General features: G+C 47.7%; 1 protein-coding gene across 3 annotated transcripts in view; it reads left to right on the forward strand.

Annotated features, from left to right (window-relative positions):
• Nucleotides 1–17,243, forward strand: part of LOC142304153 (zinc metalloproteinase-disintegrin-like MTP4) — a 162,666-nt gene that overhangs the window by 71,127 nt on the left and 74,296 nt on the right. For all 3 annotated transcript variants that reach the window (XM_075346242.1, XM_075346243.1, XM_075346244.1), the window contains exons 13-14: nucleotides 780–957; nucleotides 14,245–14,337. In XM_075346242.1, coding sequence (XP_075202357.1) covers nucleotides 780–957; nucleotides 14,245–14,337 — 271 coding nt within the window. The remainder of the gene's footprint in view (nucleotides 1–779; nucleotides 958–14,244; nucleotides 14,338–17,243) is intronic.

The following is a 17,243-nucleotide window of genomic DNA, read 5'->3' on the forward strand; positions in this document are numbered from 1 at the left end:
GTTTGGGCCCCAAAGCTCTATGAATGCGATCTAATTCAACAGTGGTTACCTGATTGTCGCCCAAGATCTGCATGAATATCTGCTGTGCTACGGCATCTAAATTGATGATGGCACTGATTCCTAGAGTCCACGTATGCGGATATTATTCCGCCTATTGCGGTTTTCTTGGTCTTCCAGGCCTGCCTCCAGCTCCTCCAGCCTGGCAGAGTGATGGTTAATTATTTCACGGTGCTGCTTTAACTCTGATCGAGCTGCATCCAGTGATCTCTCCACCCCCTCCACTCTCTCTGTAAACTCCCTCTGCAGGGCATGTATCTCTTGCTTGTAGTTGTTCTCCAGCCTGCACACAAGCTTTTCCAAATCATGTTTGGTGGGGAGAGATTTAATGTATTTACAAATGTCACGGAGATTCACCTCCTCAGAATCTAATTCATTCTCACTGGAATCCTGAGAAGCAGTGACTGGGGAATCCACTACCTTTGAGACATGCTTCAGTGAGGAGTGTTGTTGTTTCCCTGCCGTCGCCATCTTGGCCTGAGCAGCTTGTGTTTGAGTGGGGGTGCTGGAGGCCAGGAAGCGATACATCCTGTTTGTCCTGGTCTCCGGATCTGCTGCTTGCTTGAGGGAACGTCTGGGTCTGCCCATGTGAGGTTTGGGCTCAGCTGCACTACCTGTAAGAGGCTGAAAGGGCGACCTGGGCACAGAACTAAAGAGATGTGTGTCTCACTCAGCCATCGGCAAGCCACGCCCCCCATAATCCCATGTTTTTATCATTCCAGTTATAAACCTCCATCCGCCTTCTCCAGCTGCAGCACCACAGACTTGAGGACCTTCATCTATAATTACTTTCCGGACTGCTTATTAAATATTCCGCACACCTCACAACTCCTGACTCCCCCCGTGTGTGGTAACAAATTCATAGAAAGTGGGGAGCAGTGTGACTGCGGTGAACCCCAGGTAAGGAGCACTCTAGTACCAGTTACAATGTATGATGTGGAAGGTTGAAGCTTTATTTTATAACTTTCTCTATTCGGTCTCTTATTTTGTACAAGAATGCAACTGGTTCACTGGAATCAGGAAAACATTTGTTGATGATAACTGCCCAGTGCAACCTGCCGAAGGGTACCGTCACACTTTAGCGACGCAGCAGCGATCCCACCAGCGATCTAACCTGGTCAGGATCGCTGCTGCGTTGCTACATGGTCGCTGGTGAGCTGTCAAACAGGCAGATCTCACCAGCGACCAGTGACCAGCCCCCAGCCAGCAGCGACGTGCAAGCGACGCTGCGCTTGCACGGAGCCGGCGTCTGGAAGCTGCGGACACTGGTAACTAAGGTTATACATCGGGTATGGTTACCCGATGTTTACCTTAGTTACCAGTGCACACCGCTTAGCTTAGCGTGTGCAGGGAGCAGGAGCCGGCACTGGCAGCGTGAGAGCTACGGAGGCTGGTAACGAAGGTAAATATCGGGTAACCACCTTGGTTACCCGATGTTTACCTTGGTTAGAGCTTACCGCAGGCTGTCAGACGCTGGCTCCTGCTCCCTGCACATTCAGGATTGTTGCTCTCTCGCTGTCACACACAGCGATGTGTGCTTATCAGCGGGAGAGCAACAATAAAAAAACGAACCAGCACTGTGTGTAACGAGCAGCGATCTCACAGCAGGGGCCAGATCGCTGCTCAGTGTCACACACAGCGAGATCGCTAATGAGGTCACTGCTGCGTCACAAAAAAACGTGACTCAGCAGCGATCTCAGTAGCGATCTCGCTGTGTGTGAAGTACCCCTAAGAAGCGAGGGGGGAAAATTGCAAGATTGTTCATTGCATACTTTACGTTGATGACCACCAATTGACTTCCTATCTTGTCAATCAGTAGAGATGAGCGAAAAAATTTGCAGGACTCATGCAAATTTCAATGACACCACACCAGATCTACAAATTCGAAGAGGCACCAGAGATTCTGGCAGGTAGAAGGTGGTTTGCAGGTGCTCCTGTCCGGCAGCCACGAACTACGACTGTGACTATTGAACCAGGGTCCTGCAAATATATTTGCTTATTTCTATCAATGTTCATTACGCTTCTGTATAGGACCCTTAAAGGGGTTTGAGGTCTTCTAATAAAAGTCTGCAGTCACTCTATGTGGCTTCGGTTCCACTTGCGTTGTGCACGGACGAGTGCAATCGGATAAAACATCGGATTGCACTCGCACCAGTACAAAACTATGGGGCAGTGTACATCTGCGATTGAGTTCTCATGCCATATCGCCATGAGAAATGAATTGCAGCATGCTGTGTTTGGCAGCGAGTCTCAGCTGACACGCACCCCCATACAAGTCTATGGGAGCGTATGAAACATCGCACTGCATTTGCATGTCTTCTAACCGCAGTGCGATGTACGCAGAGGCAGGCTGCGGAGGAGATGGGGAGAAAGTGCTCCCTCCCCCTCTCCTCCGCAGCTGTGATGTGATCGCAAGATCGGATCACAGTCGCATGACCCTCGGCTGACACTCGCAGCAGAGGGTCATTAGCATATCGCTTCTGATGCTCTCGAATTGGAAGCTATGCACAAGTGGAACCGAGCCCTATGACTGCAGATTTCTGAAACGTGACAGCATGCAGTGTAAGCTGCACTAAGCTTTCTAACATGTATGGCCACCTTTAGGCTTCTTTTACTCATATTTGATACACCATTGTTTTCAAAAAGTCATATAATTCATTATTGTTCATAAGTTTTTTCCTTATTTGTTGTGTTTTTTTCACTTGTCCTTTTTCACCAGTTTTTTTCCCTATTAGAATGTATTGTTATAGAAAAATGCATGAAAAAACAGCACTTGTCCTTCATAGTACAGAACCATGATTATACAATCTGCCACTTGACACTAGGTGAAACAAATGTCCTGTGAAGGCAGACAAGACCTATATCAGAAGAAGATTTATTTGGGTGTCTATACAGTATTAAGTGGCCATCATTTCTTTCTCATATGAGCCTTGATCATGGCCTTGAATTAACAAAAAATAGCATATACGGTATTAGCTTCATAGATCATAACGAAGTGATATAATAACAGAAAAGTAACAGACACAAAGAATGGCTGCCAATAAATAAAACCAGAAACATGATAATTGACCACAAAAACAAAGGAATATGAAACATAGTAATCAAATAATTATTCTGCATGATGAGCTATAGCCTATAAAAGTTATCATACATATACAGTATCTCTAATATTAGAGATAATAGAGACCATGATGTAGGGATAATTACAGACGAAATCAATACTGTTAGTAAGCTCTAAAGGCCACTTTACACGCTGCGATATTGGTACCAATATCGCTAGCGTGGGTACCCGCCCCCATCGTTTGTGCGACACGGGCAAATCGCTGCCCGTGATGCACAACATCGCCCGGACCCTTCACACATACTTACCTGCTCTGCGACGTCGCTTTGACCGGCGAACCGCCTCCTTTCTAAGGGGGCAGTCCGTGTGGCATCACAGCGACGTCACTAAGCGGCCGCCCAATCAAAGCGGAGGGGCGGAGATGAAGCGGGACGTAACATCCCGTCCACCTTCTTCCTTCCGCATTGCGGGCGGCGGCAGATAAGGTGAGGTTCCTCGTTCCTGTGGCGTCACACGGAGCGATGTGTGCTGCCGCAGGAGCGACGAACTACATCGTACACGCTGCAGCAGCGATATTTGAGAAGGGACCCCCATGTCACCGATGAGCGATTTTGAACGTTTTTGCGACGATTCAAAATCGCTCATAGGTGTCACACACAACAACATTGCTAATGCAGCCGGATGTGCGTCACAAATTCCGTGACCCCCAACGACATCGCATTAGCGATGTCGTAAGCGTGTAAAGCGGCCTTTAGAATATATATCACACCTATAAGCATATATGTAGATAGCTAAAGAGGTTTCTTTAGCGATCAACATAAATGCTTAAAGGCATGACATGCTGTCTATACATATATACAGGTGAGGTCACTGAGTTCACAGACCTACGTCTCCTGGCAGAAAACCACATTTTTTTGCCAAGAGATGCAGATTTGGTGATGAATATTATACACTATATTCCTGCTCCCCTCACACAGCATGATGTCCCACAACTCTTTACTCACCGTATGATAAACCCATATTATCAACAATCTCAAGGTTACAAGTCCATCTCCAAAGATCTTGATGTTCCTTTGTCCACAGTGCACAACATAAGGCCCCTTTACACACTGCAACATCTCTAGCAATATCGCTGTAACGTCACCGTTTTTGTGACGTAATAGCGACCTCCCCAGTGACATTGCAGTGTGCGACACGCATCAGCGACCTGGTCCCCGCTGTGAGGTCGCTGATCACTACAAGTCGTTCAGGACCATTCTTTGGTCCTTTGTTTCCCGCTGCGCAGCATGTATCAGTGTGTTTGACACCATTACAATGACATTGTTAGCGACCCAGCCCATAGGCGTGCTAGCGTTCCCTTTCCAGCAAGGTTGTTCTGCAGGTCCATATCGCTGCTGCGTCATTGGCCAGATCTGCCTGTTTGACATTTCACCAGCGACTGTTAGAGACTTTCCAGCGATCCCGGCCAGGTTGAGATCGCTGGTGGGATCGCTAGAAAGTCTCAGTGTGTAAAGGTGTCGCGGGCGGGGAGGGCGCTGCGCTCACCACGCTCGGGTCCGGCGCTGCTGCTGGTGCTGCTCGGTGGCTCGAGCGGTGGGCCGGATCCGGGGACTCGAGCGGCGCTCCTCGCCCGTGAGTGAAAGGGGAGAAGTTCGGTTTGGGGATTTGGTCCGTGACGCCACCCACGGGTTGTGGTGAGGTTGGGCACCACCGCTGCTGTTGACGGGGATCCCGGGAGTGTTGTTAGGGAGCAGCTGAGATGTTTCCCCCCCCTCCGTGGGTAGGGGGTTGGTGGGCCCAGTTGAGGTGACGGGGAAGCAGGGCTGGGCAAGGTGCAGGAACTGCGCAGCGCGGTGCCGGACGGCACGGTAGTACTCACTCAGCCACAAACGGATGCAAGTCTCTGGTAAAACAAACGGCTGGATGGACGGGTCCCGCAGCCGGCTGCTGTGGTTTCTCCCGGACGGTTGGTGGTGGCTGCCTTTCCCTGCACCTTTTGTGTGTGTTCGGTCCCGATGGCTTCCCACCGGTAACCCCCTCCCCAGCGTGTATATGGGCTGGAGGAGCCCTTTTGCCCGCAGGCTCTGGCCCTAGGAACTCTAGCTGTGGCGGTAGCTGTATTTCCCTTGTGCTGTTTGTTTGGACGGTTGCCTTCAATCGGGTCTTGGCTGTTTGGACAACTCACCATCTTATAACTCTGTTCAAAATAGAATTGCGGTGATGGCGTCCGTACCATGTGGTGAGTTCCCAGAGATTTGGTTAAATGGATTAAGATAAAATAACCGCTGAATTTGCTGATAGGAATCTATTGTGCATTTATTGCAGCATGCTTTTAGAGGTGATAGGCCCTCTGTAATTAGTACCTGTGTTGGAATCACCGCAATTCTATTTTGAACAGAGTTATAAGATGGTGAGTTGTCCCATACAGGGATGTTTAATTGTTGAATTGCTGACATCCTGATTTTTTCCATCTATGCATTTATTACAGCATATTATATGAATGCAAGGTCCATGTCCTTATGGGACCTAAGAGGCATTCTAATACTCCCCTGAAGAGTTGATTGAAACGCGTCGGGAGATATTTCAGACCTTTTGTTTTGGGGTTCTGCTAACAAATGGACCCTATAAACTTCATTGCAGAGAATAAGTTGGTGAGATAAATCCAATTTTTTTCTTGCGGTATTATTTGGGCCACTGTAGGAAGGGCCAAATTATTTTAATTCATGTTGTTTGTCTTCTAATTGTGATTCTGACCACGTTTTTAGTGATTGAAGTAAAAGTTAAATTTAATGATTATATTTTTTTGCAGTAGTGATATGCTGTCTTGAAACATTGCTGATTTAAATTGACATATATAAATGATTTTCCAGTGGCTACTCTTATACTGATAATGAAGTGAGGGCTACAAAGAAAATAACACAGTACCTACAGTCAAATATGATGGAAGTTCAAAGTTGCGTTGGGGTTGTTTTGCTGCCTCTAGCACTAGGTGCCTTGACTGTATGGAAGGTATCATGACATCTGAAGATCACCAAATGATTTTGGCTGGCAATGTAGTGCCCAGTGTCAGAAAGTTGGGTTTGCGTTCTAGCTCATGGGTCTTCCAGCAGGACAATGACCTCAAACATACTTCAAGAAGCCCCCAGAAATAGATGGAAACAAAGTACTGGAGAGTTCTGAAGTTGCAGAAATAAATCCGGATCTAAATCCCATTGAACACATGTGGAGAGATCTTAAAATTGCTGTTGGGAGAAGACGCCTTCAAATATGAGACCTGGAGCAGATTACAAAACAAAAGTCCAAAATTCCAGTTAAGAGGTGTAAGAAGCTTGTTGGTGGTTATCGAACTCAAATGAGTAGTTATTTATTCCAAAGGTTGTACAACCAATTATTAATATGAGGGTGCAAACAATTTTATCCTGCCCATTTTTAGAGATTTGTCTTAAATTATGTCCAATTTGCCTTTTTTTCCTCAGTTTTTTTTGTGTGTTCTTCCAATACACATAGAGGAAAGAAACACGTATATGACAAACTATGTGTAATTGCAATGATTTTCTGGGTGAAATACTTCATTTTCTGGAACAATTTCGGTTCCAGAACAAGGGTGCCAACACTTTTGGCCATGACTGTATCTCCATCAGATATGAGGTTTCTTAGAATTAATGCCAATTTCGTGATCAAATTATTGGAAATCTGTCAGACCACACTCATTACTATACCCCCTTTTGTGATGATCTTGACGAAAAAAGATATCAATTATTATTTCGGGCCTCTGCATGATGCACGAACATTTGCGACTTCTGTTAAACCTGAAAGCCGGCATAAAGGCGTTGAGTAGTTCCACCCTTTCTTTGAAACCATTGAGGCTATCGTCCGCATAGTTATCTGGGGATCATGAAGGAAACATATGTCAGGTTTCATAGTTGTCTGATTCCACACCTGTACTGTCGTTGTAGCAAGCCTTACATCTACTGGTATGTGACCATCACTTGGCTAGGAAAGGATTTTACCCTCTAGAACACAACCACAACGGACCCCTTACAATGCCAGCAAGCAGAACTCGCAAAATATTGATGAGCAAATAATACTCAGATCGCATAGATTGTCATTGGCAGTCATTAAAGGGAACCTGTCAGCAGAAATTTCCCCTAAAACCTCACAGATTCCCCCTCTGCAGCTCCTGGGCTGCATTCTAGAAAGGTCCCTGTTATTATTGTGCCCCCTTTCTGACCAAAAAAAAGAGTTTATAAAGAGGTACCTTTTTGGCTTCGGATTCTATAAATCAGACACGGGGGCGGGCAGCCTGATGGCCGTTATTCTGCCCCCTGGTCCTGTATGCCGCCCCCATCGCTGATTTCCATACTTTTGGACGCCGCCCACTGCTCCAGCCATCCCCACGCATGCCCAGTGCCAGTCTCACGGGACTGAGCACTGTGACTGCTGGTGACGTGTGCGCAGGCAAGTGATTATGGGCGGGACTGTGACTGTTATCAGCAAGTACCCGCCCATAATCTCGTGAGCGCGCAAACCTCTCCAGCGTCACACTGTGCTCAGTGTAGATGCTAGACTGTATGGGCTGCTTCCAGGTATGACATCCCTTTGTCACGTGATAGTATTTTGAGCACGCCCCTATCACGTGACAAAGGGACGTCATCCCTGGAAGCAGCCCATACAGTCTAGCATCTACACTGAGCACAGTGTGACGCTGGAGAGGTTTGCGCGCTCACGAGATTATGGGCGGGTACTTGCTGATAACAGTCACAGTCCCGCCCATAATCACTTGCCTGCGCACACGTCACCAGCAGTCACAGTGCTCAGTCCCGTGAGACTGGCACTGGGCATGCGCGGGGATGGCTGGAGCAGTGGGCGGCGTCCAAAAGTATGGAAATCAGCGATGGGGGCGGCATACAGGACCAGGGGGCAGAATAACGGCCATCAGGCTGCCCGCCCCCGTGTCTGATTTATAGAATCCGAAGCCAAAAAGGTACCTCTTTATAAACTCTTTTTTTTGGTCAGAAAGGGGGCACAATAATAACAGGGACCTTTCTAGAATGCAGCCCACGAGCTGCAGAGGGGGAATCTGTTAGGTTTTAGGGGAAATTTCTGCTGACAGGTTCCCTTTAAAGTTATTATCTTGCGCCTAGATTATTGCAACCTCCTGCTCTGTGGCATCACTTCTAACAGTCTCGTGTGACGCCCTGGCCTATCAGGACGTCACAGGGTATTGTACAATCTGCCCTTCTGCACAGTACCCAACTCCTCCTTGGTTACAGGTCCCTAACAAACGGTGTTGCCAAGAACAGCTAAGCAAAATCCTAGGAACACTCTGCACCACACCCACCAGACACACCAGTGGTCGGCCTGAGTGGAATAGGGCTGCCCACTTGGGGGTTTTGTTAAGGGGGGGTCAGGAGTGTCAGGAGCAGTTCAGTTGTGGAGGAGGAAGTGTGAGGAGGTTGGGAGCTGGGCTCCTTGAGAATACTAGGTGGCAGACGTTGGTCTGGGCCTGGTAGGAGCTGAAACCCTGGTCGCAGGGGATCGTGACAAGGGGCACGGCATTGCCGAGGAGGGCAGCCGGCGGCTTTGTGCCATCTCTGGGCAGGGGCCAGGGTACGGCGGGGTACGAGGAATCTAGGGCAGGGAGTAGCTTCAGGCGCCCTGTCAATTCAACCGACGAGGACGGAGCCTTCAAGATCCGTTCTCCACCCAAAATCCACCCAATCCAAAATTCTGGTACTAGCACAATGAGGGGGACTATCCACATATATGGTCTAGGAAATCCCAAGCGTGAACCCTGAGAGCAAGCTCATGCAGTTAGCCATACTGGTGAGCGGGACCCGTGTAGTTTCATGTTAACGGAGTACACCCAGTGAGAGACAGTGCCAGGAAAAGGTCACAGATCAACAGGCAACACCAGCAAAACGGGACCCAAAGCGTGCTCCCCCAGCGGCAGTGATGCTCAGAACTTTGGTTTACAAGTTGTTGGTGTCAGTGTTATTGGACTGAGTGAGTGCGCAGTGACCCATGCCTCCCCAACGGCACTTCCCCGCTATCATCACTGAGTCCCGGGGCATCCCCCCTACCCACAGAGGGGTTAGACACCTTTCTGCCATCCCATCGCCACCGGGCACTCACATCAGCAGCGGTGGTACTCCACCGTACCACACACCGTGGGTGGCGTCAAACATAGACTTTGTCCCCTGTACATACCCCCTTTTACTTGTCCGCGTGATCCCCGGGTCTGGAGACCCCTCGAGCCACCGCGGATCCGGATCCGAGCAGCCCCGGCTGCTGACATGGGGGCGGTACACTCGCACCCCTACAATCTATTCTAAACTATGATGCCCAACTAATCCACCTGTCCCCCCGCTACTCCCTGACCTCTCCTCTCTGCCGATCCCTTCCCATTGCTCAACGACTCCAGTTCAAAACACTAACCATGACATACAAAGCCATCCACAACCTGTCTCCTCCCTACATCTGTGACCTAGTCTCCCGTTACTTACCTGCACGTAACCTTCGATCCTCACAAGATCTCCTCCTCTGCTCCCCTCTCATCTCCTCTATCCACCATCACATCCAAGATTTCTCCCGTGCCTCCCCCATACTTTGGAATGCTCTGCCACAACATATCAGACTCTTGCCTACCTTGACAAGCTTCAAAAGGAACCTTAAGACCCACCTCTTCCGACAAGCCTACAACCTGCCGTAACCCTCAGTCTGATATAATGCCGAACAACCAGCTCTACCCTCACCTACTGTATCCTCATCCATCCCTTGTGGACTGTGAGCCCTCGGGAGCAGGGACCTCTCTCCTCCTGTACCAGTCTGTGCCTTGTATTGTTTATGATTATTGTACTTGTCCTTATTATGTATACCCCTTTCACATGTAAAGCGCCATGGAATAGATGGCGCTATAATAATAAATTCTTAATAATAATAATAATAATAATAATAATAATTAAAGGGGTTTTATTTTCTTTGCTCATGGGGCTTAGAACTGACAGGCAGATACTTGCTTATAACCTGCTTGTCAGAGGGGCTAGGAATTAGGGGTACTTTGCACACTACGACATCGCAGCTGCGATGTCGGTGGGATCAAATCGAAAATGACGCACATCCGGCATCGTTATCGACATCGGAGTATGTGAATCCTTTTTAATACGATTAACGAGCGCAAAAGTGTCGAAATTGTATGATCGGTGTAGTGTCGGGCATTTCCATAATGTCGCTGCAGCGACAGGTACGATGTTGTTCCTCGTTCCTGCGGCAGCACACATCGCTGTGTATGAAGCCGCAGGAGCGAGGAACATCTCCTTACCTGCGTCCCGGCTGCTATGAGAAGGAAGGAGGTGGGCGGGATGTTTACGTCCCGCTCATCTCCGCCCCTCTGCTTCTATTGGCCGCCTGCCGTGTGACGTCGCTGTGACGCACCACGACCCGCCCCCTTAGGAAGGAGGCGGTTCGCCGGCCAGAGCGACGTCGCAGGGCAGGTAAGTGCATGTGAAGCTGCCGTAGCGATAATGTTCGCTACGGCAGCTATCACAAGATATCGCATCTGCAACGGGGGCGGGGACTATCGCGCTCGGCATCGCTATCATCGGCTTGCGATGTCGTAATGTGCAAAGTACCCCTTACTCCTGCCAACGATTCTGTTGCTTCATTTAACTTCATGCCAGTAGAATAGCTTTTCCTCCTTTCGGGCAGCTCTATTTATGGGGCGTGACTGCCGACATTATGTTGACTGACCGCCAGTTCCCTGCAGTTAGGAAGCACGGAGACGGCTTTCAATCAGCACGACATTGGCAATAATGCCTTGTCAACAGAGAGAAATAGAAGAAACTGCTGTCTGTGAACATTGAGACAACAGAACAGGCAGGTAGTTCGCAACTATCTGTCTGAAAGTTTTTAGGCTCATAGAAAACAAATAAAATAGTCCTGGAAATCCCCTTTAGGCTATGTGCGCACTAGAGCTTTTTACCTGCGGATTTACCCGCGGATTTGCCCCGGAAATTTCTTGAGAAATGTCTGCAATCTTTGTGCAGACATTTCCCATGAAATTCAATGAGAAAAAAAAATAGTTGTGCGCACTGTGCGGATTTTTTTCAAGAAAATTTCTTGAGAAAATTTTCTCGAGAAACTTTCTTGAGAAAATGTGCATGTCCATTAATTTCCGCAGGTACCTGCGGTATTCCGGGGGTATTCCGCAGGTAGCAATGATGTGCGGTATACCACCGGAATAGCCGCGAATTACCTGCGGGAATGCTCATCGCTGCCTGCGGTTTTGCAGGAAGCGATGTCATTATGCCAGGAAGAGGAGGCGGAGCAGAGTAAACACAGACGTCGCACTCCCTGGACGCCGCACAGAAGCACTTCCGTGCGACCTCCAGGTGCCCGTGCAATCTGTGTCCTGCTCCGGCCTCGCGGCTGCCTGCACTGCAGGGTGTCAGTGTCTGCCCGCAGTGTCAGCAGCCTGTCACGCGGCAGCGCAGGCAGACACTGACATCCTGCAGTGCTGGGAGCCGCGGGGATGACGATCGCTGCTGTCAGGAGGTGAGATCATTACCTGCTGTGACGATCTCCTGCCTCCTGACGTCACCGCGGTCACTGCTGTCTATGCCCGTCTCGCGAGCGGCCCGAGACTGTCACTAGCGGTGACGTCACGGGCTCTCGCGATACTTCTGACAACGCGGCGGGCATAGAAGTCAGTGACAGCGCTGACGTCAGCAGTACAGGAGATGATCACAGAAGGTAATGATCTCATCTATGCTCCTGATGGCAGCGCTCGTCATCCCCTGCAGTGACCTGAGCTGACCTATTGATGTTAGCTCAGGTCACTGCATTGCTCTCCCAGCCAATGGGGAACATTCTGTTCTTCATTGACTGGGACAGCGACTATGGTATGGATCGCCGTGCCCCCCCCCCCCCCCTTATTGGATTACGCCGGACGTGGAATTGATTGTGCTCTTTTCAATAAATTGGTTAAAGAGGGAATGTTTTGGGGAGTGTTTTTTCAACTAAAACTTTTTTTGTTGTCTATTTTTTAATTATTACTGACTGGGTTGGTGATGTCGGGTATCTGATAGACGCCTGACCTCACCAACCCCAGGGCTTGATGCCAGGTGACATTACACATCTGGCATCAACCCCATATATTACCCCGTTTGCCAACGCACCAGGGCGCGGGATGAGTTGTGGCAAAGCGCCAGGATTGGCACGTCTAATGGATGCGCCACTTCTGGGGCGGCTGCGGCCTGCTATTTTTAGGCTGGGGAGTGTCCAATAACAGTGGACCTCCCTAGTCTGAGAATATCAGACCCCAGCTGTCCGCTTTACCTTGGCTGGTGATCCAATATGGGGGGGACCGCACGTTTTTTGTTTTAAATTATTTATATAATTTAAAATAACAGCGTGGGGTGCCCACTGTTTTGGATTATCAGCCAAGGTGAAGCTGCCAGCGGTGGTCTGCAGGCTGCAGCCGTCTGCTTTACCCTAGCTGGCTACAAAAAATGGGGGGACCTCACGTCGTTTTTTTTTAATTATTTATTTATTTTATGGCTAAATACAAGGCTAAGCACCCTTTAGTGCCACATGAAAGTCACTAAAGGGTGCCAGCTTAGAAAATGCAGGGAGGTGGAACATTATATATGTTTTTCTCATCTATCTATCTAGCTATCTATCCCTCTATCTATCTATCCCTCTATCTATCTATCCATCTATCCCTCTCTCTATCTATCTATCTATCCCTCTATCTATCTATTCATCTATTCATCTATCCATCTTTCCCTCTATCCATTATCTGTCTATCGATTATCTTTATTATTTATTGCAGGGACAAACCTGCGGTAAATCCGCGGTAAATCCGCGGCAAATCCGCGGCAAAACCGCGGCAAAACCGCATGCGGATTTGGTGCGGATTTTTTCCGAAGGTCCGGAAATCTTTCACTGGCAGAAGTTTCTCAAGAAATTTTCTTGAGAAACTTCACATTTCTAGTGCGCACATAGCCTAAAAGGGAATCTGTCAGCAAGTTTTTGCTGCCTCATATAAGAACCGCATAATGTAGACAAAGATATCCTGAATCAAGCGATGTATCACTTACGGTATTTTTCATATTATTTGGGAGGAAAATGAGGAGTGTGTCTTATCATCTAAATGTAGCTTACCGGGGTGGTGGAGAGGGATCACAGGAGGCAGGGGAGATGCTGCAGGCTTCCTGCGGACAGTGAGACAGGGGCCGCCATTCTGAAAATGTCAGCGGTGCAGGCTTCAGATAATGGCACCCAGAGTCGGTGCGAACAGAGATGGAGCTCTCGGCTCAAGATGTCATCTGCGCACACGCCGCCTCCGGTCCACTGATCTCCCTGAAGCGGATTTAAAACAAATGGCGCCCAGAGGCGGCACGTGCGCAGATGAGATCTCGGCTTGTCATTGAGCTGCGCACTCGCCGACTCCGGGAGCCATTTCTATGAAGCCCACACCGCTGACAGCTTCTGGATGTTCTTCCTAGCTCACACCACCCGCAGAAAGCATCCGTGACACCCGCCGCGCCGCCCACAGCATCACTCTACTCCTCCGCCGCCCTTGCCTCCTGTGACCCCACTCCACCACCACTGCTGCCCCCCCCTCCGGTAAGACACCATCGTATTATAATACAGACCCCATTTTTTTCCCTCTAAATTTGAGGTGCGTCTTATAATCCGGTGTGTCTTATAAAACGAAAAGTATGGTTCAGCGGTTCTGACACAATCAGAGTTTTTAGCTCAAAAATCTGACCCTGCTCACACTCACACCAGGCTCACCATGTACAAAGTCTATAGACAGTGAGCATCTGCTAATCACAGCAGAGGGCGTCCCAGATTAGTTGACCTAGTACAGCAATCATAATCTCCTGAAGCTAAAATAAACATTCCAGGTAAACAACTGCACACAGTGTGATAAGAGAGGCTTCGCTGAATTCTCTGAGTTACCTCTGCAGCATCCTGTCTTCAGATTAAGTAGCTAAAACATGCTGACAGATTCACTTTAAGCTGAAAGGATTCTTTACATTCTGTAAATGGTAGCATAAAACATTAGAAATATCCCAAAAAGAAGATAACAAACAAATGTTATGTTGTGTCTTGGCTAGGAATGTACCAGCAAATGCTGTGATGCTCAGACCTGTACACTCAAGCCAGAATGTCAGTGTGATGATGATGATCTGTGCTGTAAGCATGGAAAGGTGAGTGTAACAATGATACTGTAATGCTGCCTGTATGCCACATAAGGAGGTAATGATATTATAGAGGGGCAGTGAGAGGACATGGTGTAAGTCCCCTTTAATTTAATATTATAGGATGCTTTATTTCACTATGAAGATCAAGAGCTTACTAATGTACACAATGTTCCAAATTATTATGCAAATTATATTTTTCTCTGATTTTCCTTAATGGACGGTGCAAATGACAGTCAGTCTAATAGAAGTCATCACCCGTTAGAGTATACATCGAATTTTATTGAAGAAACCTCCCAATGATAACAGTATAATCTTCATAATGAAAAAAAACTCAAAATGCACTGTTCCAAATAATTAGGCAAAGTAGAGTTTCTAAACATTTTATATGTTTTAAAGAACTGAAAATGCTCATTTGTGGAATTTGCAGCATTAGGAGGTCACATTCACTGAAATAAAAAGCTATTTATTAAATCCAAAACATCCTAACAGGTCAAATTACATGTTAACATAGGAACCCTACTTTGATATCACCTTCACAATTCTTGCATCCATTGAACTTGTGAGTTTTTGGAGAGTTTCTGCTTGAATTTCTTTGCATGATGTCAGAATAGCCTCCCAGAGCTGCTGTTTTGATGTGAACTGCCTCCTACCCTCATAGATCTTTTGCTTGATGATGATACTCCAAAGGTTCTCTATAGGGTAGAGGTCAGGGGAAGATGGTGGCCACACCATGAGTTTATCTCCTTTTATGACCATAGCAGCCAATGACACAGAGGTATTCTTTGCAGCATGAGATGGTGCATTGTCATGCATGAAGATGATTTTGCTCCTGAAGGCAGGTTTCTGGTTTTTGTACCATGAAAGAAAGTTGTCAGTCAGAAACTCTATATACTTTGCAGAGGTCATTTTCACACCTTTAGGAACCCTAAAGGGACCTACCAGATGTTTCCCCATTATTTCGGCCCAAAAGATGACTCCTCCACCCCCTTGCTGACGTCACAGCCTTGTTGGGACATAGTGGCCATCCACTAACTATCCACTACTCCATCCATCTGGACCATTCAGGGTTGCTCGACACTCATCAGTAAACAAGACTGTTTCAAAATTAGTCTTCATGTATGTCTGGGCCCACTGCAACCGTTTCTGCTTGTGAGCACTGGTTAGGGGTGGCCAAATAGTAGGTTTATGCACCACAGCAAACCTCTGAAGCATCCTACACCTTCAGGTTCGAGGGACTCCAGAGGCACCAGCAGATTCAAATATCTGTTTGCTGGTTTGTAATGGCTTTTTAGCAGCTGCTCTCTTAATCCGATGAACTTGCCTGGCAGAAACCTTCCTCATTCTGCCTTTATCAGCACAAACACGTATGTGCTCAGAATCAGCCACAAATCTCTTCACAGTACGATGATCACGCTTAAGTTTTCATGAAATATCTAATGCTTTCATGTCATGTCCAAGGCATTGCACTATTTGATGCTTTTCGGCAGCAGAGAGATCCTTTTTCTTTCCCATGTTAATTGAAAACTGTGGCCTGCTTAATATTGTGGAACATCCAGTTTTCCTTTTTTTTGGCTCACCTGGCAAACAGGTATCTGAGATTGTTCTTTGGATCACTGAAATCAATGAGACACAATACCATCAATGAGATTCATTGAGAAAGAAAAAAAAAATCGCTATGACACTTAAATCCAATTTGCATAATAATTTGGAACATGGTGTATATGGATCTTATAGTGTGAATTAGAAATGAGCAAATAATTTGCCCTCCCCAAAATGCGGCTTTTTTCTGTAATTTGCTTCCGTGCAGAGTCAATAATATGGCAGTCGCTAAGTGCCATTTTTATAAACTGTAGATGGTGATCAAAATGTGAAAAATAGGGGGGCGTGGCTTGCTGATGGCCGAGTGAGCTGCACTTGCTGGGAGCTCTGTCCTGAACTTCCCCCGTTAGCCTCCATTAGAGCACATTAACATCTCCCTGCTTATGGGCAGATCCAGGAAAGTCACCCGACACCGAGGTGAGATAAAGGAGACAGTGAGCAGCATGGATCGTTTCCTCAGCCAGAGCACCTCAGCAGCCGTCAGGAACACTAGATCAATGATGGCGTCTGCCTCCCTCATGGAAAACTCACAGCCCCGGGAAAGTCAAACACAGACACAGCAGGAGCTGGGGAAATCACAGCAGGACTTCTCCAGCGAGGAGGACAATGAGGGAGATCTGCCTAATCTACATGAGATAAGTAAATCTATCAAGGCTTTGCCTACAAAATAAGATTTGGACAGATTTGCTAGCAGGCTTGAGAATACTTATAAGAAAGAGCTGCAGGCACTGAAATCTGAATTCACATACAGGGTAGAGGAAGTGGAGAAGTCCCAGGAAGCCATCACTGCTGAGTTGTCCCTACAAAGGAAAATATTACTTAGCCACTCAGCAAAGATTGATGAGCTCACTTCAGGGCAAGAGGACTTAGAGAACCGCAATCGGCGAAATAATGTCCGTATCCGTGGCATCCCTGAAAGTATTGGCACGCCTGAACTGGAGGCCATGGCACAGAAGCTCTTTGCTCAAATTCTGGGAGAACAAAGCTCTGGGCCGATTGAGTTAGACCGCATACATAGGGCCCTGGGTCCCAAATCCCCTCCAGATTCACGTCCAAGGGACATAATATGTAGAGTCCACTTTTATAAGGTAAAGGACTCCATCATGTCCGCGGTGCGGCAGGCAGGATCCATCAACTACCAGGGGTCCCAGGTCCAGATATTACCGGATCTGGCTAGACGCACTCTGCAGCTGCGAAGAGCATTAAAACCCCTGCTCCAACACCTCCAGGACAGAAACATTCCATATAGATGGGGTTTCCCCTTCCAGCTGACAGCGCATAAGGATGGGAAATCAGCAATCTTTCGCAAACTC

Source organism: Anomaloglossus baeobatrachus, chromosome 4 (genome assembly GCF_048569485.1).
Source record: "Anomaloglossus baeobatrachus isolate aAnoBae1 chromosome 4, aAnoBae1.hap1, whole genome shotgun sequence".
Classification (NCBI taxonomy): domain Eukaryota; kingdom Metazoa; phylum Chordata; class Amphibia; order Anura; family Aromobatidae; genus Anomaloglossus; species Anomaloglossus baeobatrachus.